Source organism: Diorhabda sublineata, chromosome 8 (genome assembly GCF_026230105.1).
Source record: "Diorhabda sublineata isolate icDioSubl1.1 chromosome 8, icDioSubl1.1, whole genome shotgun sequence".
In the NCBI taxonomy this organism is placed as follows: Eukaryota; Metazoa; Arthropoda; class Insecta; order Coleoptera; family Chrysomelidae; genus Diorhabda; species Diorhabda sublineata.
The window spans coordinates 22,659,352-22,667,607 of record NC_079481.1 but is presented as its reverse complement, the minus strand read 5'-3'; the positions used below and the strand labels follow the sequence as shown (position 1 = coordinate 22,667,607).

Here is an 8,256-nt window from a genome sequence, read left to right as displayed (position 1 = left end):
CACAAAAAATTGAAATTCTTTATACATGTTTCTAATCATTATGAGGATAGAAAATATATAAGACAGATGACTTGAACCAAAAGCTTTTTATATTATTTACAAATAGATTATTTAAAAACCTGTTCCTACAATGGCAATTAAGTATGTATTATTAATGAAACTGTAATCTGTTTTCAAAGGAAAATAATTTCTATTTTGGTTATGTGCCGCGATGATAACAGGATTCAAAATTTACTCGAGACGTACATACCATTTATGGTTGCTGATTGATAAATATCTGATGGTCCGAAGGTTTAATTTTCAGATTTCGTCAGCGTTGGAGCTTTATAGTTCAAAGTATCTAATCTAAGTAGAAAACGATATGATTCTACTCGGCTATCCCATCCTTGGATACAAATTGTCTTAGGAATATAAGTAGTTATACCATGGCCCCTTAGATATATCAGAGTATTTTGAATTTTTGCTATATTAGAATAAATTAATTATGAAGGCGAATAATTCGGTTGTTTTTGACAAATACAAAATTTTAGTACAAATTTTGTTGAATCAAGTGAAGTAAGATCATCGCCGTTTCATAATCAAAATATTTAGAGTTTGAAATAACTTTTGTGATCATAATGACAAAAAACAATTAGATAATACGAGGCAATTTAAAAAATAAAAAATAAATTTGTAGACTTGTTTGCAGTGAGCAGTTTTTTAAATAGATCTTTATTTAATACAATTCAACAGCCACATATCTGATTTAACTAATTATGTATTATCGACAATGTATTGTTTCATTTTATAAGGGTATCGCGAAATTCAACTACCACCGTGAATTTCTTACACAAAATGTATTTTATATACATGTCTAAATTATGTTGTTGGTAATAAAGTAATAAATTAATTGTGAAGTTATGGATAACTACTGTTTTATCAAAAAAGCCACTTTTTCAAACCCTGTTTACAATTAATTATGATAACTAATATAAAATTATAATATGAATTAATAAAAACAAAATGCCATGTATGTTGAAATATAACAGTTTTGAATGTTACAACGCATGAATATAAATTTTGAGAAACCAATTAAGTATGTTGAAATATTAACATAAACTGATATAAATACTTAATAATTAATAATAGGTGACAGAGTTACACAGTCGTAACGAAACTTCAAACATTTGTAAGTGGTTATAATAAAGTGAAGATGGAAGTGTTTTCTTTCCCTCGGTTCATGTGAACTGTGTTCGCCCTCACCCTGAATATATTGATTCTAGACAAAAAAATTAGAATAATTGTTTTGCATATTACATAAAATCAAATATTTATAAGTATAATATTTTTCAATAAATAATTCATTACAAACTGAGGCTATATGTAAAGTTATTGTGTACTACGAGAAGTCACAGGAATCCCTTTATGTACACGAGAAAATAATGCTCTTTCAATATGTTTTATAGCAAAAATTCAGTCTAACTGAATTGTCCTTCTTAAATGTTTTTCCTTTTGTTATTCTTCCATAAATTGTTATTATAGTTAAGATTAAATATATTAACTTTAAAAAATTATAAAATTTCATTCATTTGTGGAAGAAATACTTTATTCATCTGGAAACAGCGGAATACTATATCAATAAATCAACTTATTTTTATTTCATTAAAGGAATTCCTTCTAACGCAATGGCAGTCTAATTTTGAGACACCCTATATGTAATCAGCTTTTATATTAAGGATAAATAAAGTAAGTATAAGTGAGCAAATATATAGAATTCTAAGACAAAACATAAATGATAAAAACTCAAATTTTACTTGAAGATAATGTCAGTCCCAAATAGAATTTCAATTTTAAGTATCCGAATCTTTCAAAATCTATAATTTGACAAATCACATAGAGTAAAAATTATGTGGAATAACTGAATCTTACCCGTAACAACGTACGATTACAAAATGAAATTTAAGGAAACTAAACATTTTCCATTAGTTTGTCGTTTTGTCCGACGTTGGCTTTAATAATATCCTTTTTGCCAACTCTGGTACCATTCACTATTTTATTTGAATTTTTTGGTTCTTTTTTCGCCAACAAATATATACTGTTGTGAACGAAGTAATCTGTAATATCATTCAATTTCTTTCTGTGAGTTTCTGGTACAAATATGTAAGTGTACAATGACGCTAATATCGAAATAACCGCAAAGAACCATTGCACTCCTGCAAAACCTTGGAAAACAGATACCAATCCCCAGAAACTTTGTATTGAAGCAAACATCAGTAAGTTTCCAATGCTGTAAGCAATGCTATTGGCAACTCCTCTTATTTCTAGAGGAAAAAGTTCCGCCATCATTGTCCAAGGTATTGGTAGAAAACCAATCATAGATGCCACAACAAACAGAAGGAGAGCTGCTAAAGGTAACCAAGTCATGGTTAAGGAACCTAAAAAAAAATAGTTTTTATATACACTATAAAAATTTTTAAAGTTACCATCTAATTTTATTCAAACTTATGACAAAAAGATTATTCTAGAATAGCCTTAATACATTTTTAGGGTTTGACCAACTTATTAATCATACAATCCATATATAAATTATTACACTACTTAATTCTTTATTTAACACTTTGTATTGCCTTCCCTTGCACCGATTACTGGTAGCAAATTTAAAATCCGGTTCATAATTGCATCTTGATCAGACTAATCCCATATCTCCACATATCTTCATGAAAGCACATTTAGATTTCCATATGAAGTCGGTGAGGCTCCAACCATACATCGTCATAAGTGTTCAAAGAAGTTTAGATCGAGAATATGTGCTAGTGCTGCAATTTTCACTTCCTTTAGGTAATTTGGCACTATTTAATTGTATGCTTAGTGCGGATATGCATGGTAATGTGTACATAAAAATGCTACTAGTAAAGGTACTTAAAGTGGTTCTAAAGTGTCTAAGTGTATCAAGGAGAGGAAATAAGAACCACAACCAATTCTGGGTAGCTTTCCTAAATAATCCCACATCTTCTTCCACAAATAACCTTTGTTGCATTTGACTTAACTTTAAAGATCCACACTGTAGAAATGTTATATAATACGGTGTTAATGAGCCATTGGCACATTTTTTCAGCATTTTAAAGCAACAGTCGACGCCAACTTTCTTTGGAGCAATGATTGGGTTATTCGTGATCCAACAGAATTTGATTTTTTATATCCAAATATTTATGTATTATCTTACTGATAATAATCAAACTATTGCCTCAAACTCACCGTACTTCACAGGACAACATGGTTTAATCAGTTCAAGCGTGACATGAACGGTTTCAGACACAACAATAGTTTTTGTATGGCCTAATACTAATTGAAGGTTATGTTTAACACTAAGATTACATTGGACATGTCAGTGGTACAAGATAAAGTTTTGTAAAGGCCAAAAATATTAATTGCCACCCTTGAATGTTCCTTTAATATGAATAACTTTAATATTATTTGCTTTATGGACGAGAAATAATCTCTCATGATAGATATAAATATAATGTAAAAAGTTCCTGGGAAAAAAATGAAAAAAAAACAGATATACCTTGTTTTATTAAATAAGTAAATAATCCTGACAATCCAGTGCAAAGTGCCATACCAAATCCACTGGTTATTAACAAGGATCGTCTGTTGAAAGTTTTCAACAAATATGAATTGAAGCAAGCCATTAACATTCTAATTAGACATAAAAACGTTGATGCTAGGTATGGGTTAAGAGTGCTACCAACTTCCTAAAATCAGAAAAATCGGAATTAGTAGGGTGAACATACCAGTGTTTGAACTGTTAAGGATTTTTCATTGCCACTGTTTTGTCCAGCCATTTTTTTTTCTAGATACCTATACATCCAAATAAATCAGAAAAGTTATCAAATCTATATGTTATTCAATTACAGTTATTCATCCCATAGATTATATATACCCTCATAAAACAGTATTATAAAGAAAATTGTTTGCGTTATATAGTATTTGACCAGTTTGATTACATTAATTGACAGAAGTTATTTAGTCTTTGACTGTAAGTGTTTGACCATTTTTTCCAAGGAGCAGCTGAATACCTATATCTATGCCACGAGCATAGATGCAGTGAGATTTTAAAATATTCGAAGAGATAGTTCAGGATATCGTGACAAAAATCCCTTATAATATTTAATCCCTTCCATCTTTAAAACAATAAATATTATTCCGTTTTAGCTCTCTTGCCAGAAGTAGTAAGTAACACTATCCAATAACTGGGTTTTTGTATCGGGAAAACCTCTATCTGCCAAATGGAACAACCAACCAACCAACCAATAGTTTTTCCTAATCAAAATTGGGATTAATCTCTCCATGTATTCTATTTTTTTCCACAAAAATAAGTGTTGATTTTGGTACATTAAACATCCTGCTTTTTCATAAGATAGTTCCCTACTTCTAGCATCGATAGCCTCTTGAAGCTCTTCACTATTATTATTGGTTAGGTTAGCTTAGAAAAAAAGCGATTCCTTACTCAAATTCCCTAATTTTTTTACATATATTTTCAATTTATTAGTAAATAAGCACTATATGGGCCAGTTTTCAACCATACAGAGATTATATTTATATTGTAGAGCGATTATTCATATGGTCAATTACTTTTATAGTCATAATGAAACAAACAGAAACAAAATAAAGTACTTGCAGTGTTTGAGAAAAAAATAGTGTATATACAACTTTTATTTTAATTTTTTGATCTATATTTATAGAGTAAAAAATTATTGACAATTCAAAAATTTTGTAGGTAGTTTAAACATTAAAAACATATATTAAACATATGATACAAAGTAAATATGGGTTATTCTCGCGGTTATTCTAAAATTTTAGAATAAGCGTTATTATTAAGCTTGGATTGATCTGAAAAATAGTATATAAATCGTGTTTTGTGCTAGGATTTAAGAATACCACGAACAATAAGAATAGAGCAACTGATAAAGTTTTTTATGATGTCAAGAAATTCGAATATACAACAAAATTTGTTTGATAGTGTTGGTCATTTTGACGATTCTATGAGATGTAATCATTTTTCTTGCCAGGATTAGTTTAATGTAAGTAAGATTGAAATTCAACTTATTTCAATATTTTATTGTGATTATGTAATAAGAACTTAACCTATAAAAGGTTTATTCACTTTATTCATATATATATATATATATATATATATATATATATATATATATATATATATACAAAAATGTTTTATTTATAAGTAACTAATAAAGAAAAAGTGTATTATAACAGCAAACGTTACGTTGCCGGCAACGATAACCTCGTTATCATCAAGCAGACATAGTAGTTGAAAATTTGAAATACCTTGTAAAAAATGCGAGTACCTTATTACATTAATATTTATAATATTTGAAACCTTTAAAAAACTCAATTGTTTGATCTGTTTGTGACAAGCAAATGACCAAAAAACCAGTTTCTGATCACATTTTGAAGATGCTGGTATCTTATTTATAGACCATAAAAGTATTGGTCAAATACTAACTATTGAAAGGACAACATATAATGTAAAAGATAAAGTATCAAACTTCATTCTCTAGTAATTGACCGATTGATCAAACACTAATTTTTTGTTAAATTTAAGGCTAGCAATTTTTGATCAGCTGTAATCTGACAAAAAATAGGTTATATCCTTATTTTTATGTTTCTAAATGTTCTTGATTTTATGCTTCTACTGATTTAAAATTAGTTTCTTTTATAATTTTTTAAAGATAGATGTCTTTATAAAAATATTTTTATAAAGACTAAAAGGAGTAGAAACCTCAAATATTCATCTGTCTTTAAAAAATTATAAAAGAAACTAATTTTAAATCAGATGAGACCCAAAATCAAGAACATTTAGAAGCATAAACATATCAAAAAGTTCAAAAAATAAGAAACGAAAGAAATTTGTCCTTATTTTTTAATATATTTAATAGAAAATACTTATTTGAATACTGACAAATAAAAACAAATATAAAATATAAAAGAAAACTGAGTGATTTATTTGGTCAACATTATGAGGCTTAAGATTTGGTCCTGTCTGGATATAAAATATCAACATCTCCGCAAATTCGGTAATTGGTTGTTGAGGTTGGGAGCAATATGTTCTGACATAGTAACGTGACAGAATTAGCTAAGGAAGCTTCACAAAAACTTAGAGCCCTCTTTAAGACTAAAAAGCTATATACTCCGCAACAGCTACTAATCCTCTACAAGGCCCAGATTCGTCCATCTTTCGAATATTGCTCGCACATTTGTAGCTCGGCTACCAAGCATACCTTTAGGATGCTCGACTGACTCAATATAGAAGACTTATAGGCAATCCAGAGCTGACCAAAAACTTGGACAGCTTAGAACATAGAAGAAAAGTCGTTGACCTGACTCTGTTTTACCGATACTACCACGGCAGATGTTCTTCCGTGTTTTCTTTTCTTCGGCTTACGCGAGTTTTAGTCGCCTTTATTTTAATCACATCTCAATTATTTGCTATTTGAGAGAATTTTCCAGAATTTAATTCAAAACTCATATAAAAAATATGTGTAGTGTAGAATGTTGAAATAAATTTAATATATAATAACAATACTTACATGGAAGAATGTTACAGAGTAGAATAAAGTGATGTAAATTCCGGCAAATTGTTGGAAAAAGAAGAGACCAGTAAGAATAAGAAGAGGCTTGTAACCAGTAGGCTTGAAAAATTCTTTGAGTTTTGCCATTCCTCCAGAATCTCCTCTTTTAGCCTGTTCTTCTAGCTTGGCTTGATGTTCTTTTTGAAGAGCGTGTAATTGTAGTTCTGCAAGGGATTCGTGCTAAAAAAATTAGTATTATTATCACATCCATACATTGCTCCAAGTAATTTATGAATAAATAGCTTCCTATAATAATGAAGTTAAATTTTTTATTATGATTTCAATTGAATCGTTTCTATGCGACGTTCGTATGCTAAATAACTAATCAAAATATCTATGTACAAATGAAAATATTTCACCAACTCCAATCTCATCTACTGCTAGAGCTAGAAGTACAAAAAAGTTAGACGAGACAGATCGAAAAATTATAGGTAAAATTTGAAGCTTCAAGACAATGTAAAAGAAGAATAAAATAGGAAATTATAAAAAAAATACTTCAACGTCAAAAAATAAAAAAGATAACTTATAACATAACCAAAGCTATAAAACAAATAAAGATAAAATTAAAGGCACCAAAGAAAAAAAAAGACAATATAGTATCTTGAATGCCATTAATGAACATTACAAAAAAAGTAAAGACTGTAAAACAAAACGCTGCTTGAAAAAAATCCTTGAAGGCACAACAATTAACCGTTCGGGACTAAGTTTCAAGAGACTTTGAGAATAAAAAGAAAATAAACAAACTATACATCAAAACTAATAAATATTTTATTGATAGAGAAAATTCATAGGGATGATATGTCACGAACTACTGCTGGGAAAACGAAACTAAAACTTTTCCACTAAAAAAAAGATGCAGAAACGAATTTTGGATTAGAATGGATTATAAAAACGGATATTGAGAAGAACAGAAAAAAAGTTAAAATCAGTAAAAACAGAAAACTGATCAAGTTAAATTGCAATTTTGATTAGTAGAAGAATTAAAAGTTTTTAAATCACATATATTTAATATTAGAAATAAATATAAATCATATCGCCAATGTATAAATGAATTGGCTGAGACCGAAATTGCTTTACATATTGACTATAATGAAAACTAAGCCTGTAAGTACCACGAAGAAATTAGTGCATACTGCAGTAGTGTATTGGACTTCTCCAAAGGACAAACATATCACTTTTTTTGTACTTTGTCTTCTGATCTTAATCATAGCCCTACAGCTATTTGGGCTCACCTACATCCTGTACGTACTTGATTCGATTCAAAAAGAATTACCCCAAATTAAGACAGTCCATTTTTTTCTGATGAACCAGCAACACGGTACAAGCAAAAAAATAATTTTTATCTTTTTTCAATAAGATTTTTTAACAATACAAATTTGAAAATTAAACCTGGAATTTTTTGAATCCGGTCACGGCAAGGGAGCAGCTGACGGTATGGGAGGGTCTATTATTAACGCTTTACAATGTTGGCAAATATTATATTACCCAGATTTTAATAGAAGATCCAAGTGAAATTATTCTGCTGAAAGGTAACTATGAAAGTCCAACCACTAGTTGCTCAGCAATCTGGAATGCTGAGTTACCGACCATTGACTTGTTTTTGCCAGAAATTTTGTGATTGTTACAA

At 29.2% G+C, this 8,256-nt stretch overlaps 1 protein-coding gene across 4 annotated transcripts in view; it reads right to left on the bottom strand.

Annotated features, from left to right (window-relative positions):
• Window positions 1-681: 681 nt before the first annotated feature.
• The window catches only part of LOC130447227 (facilitated trehalose transporter Tret1-like), a 103,577-nt gene continuing 96,002 nt past the window's right edge, over window positions 682-8,256 (bottom strand). For 3 of the 4 annotated variants that reach the window (XM_056783932.1, XM_056783930.1, XM_056783929.1), the window contains 4 exons: window positions 6,588-6,809; window positions 3,545-3,731; window positions 1,909-2,414; window positions 682-1,258 (listed from right to left, as the gene is read on the bottom strand). In XM_056783932.1, the coding sequence (XP_056639910.1) occupies window positions 1,948-2,414; window positions 3,545-3,731; window positions 6,588-6,809 (876 nt within the window). In that variant the 3' untranslated portion in view covers window positions 682-1,258; window positions 1,909-1,947. Of the gene's footprint in view, window positions 2,415-3,544; window positions 3,732-6,587; window positions 6,810-8,256 lie in introns of all 4 variants that reach the window. The other variant, XM_056783931.1, reaches the window with a different exon arrangement.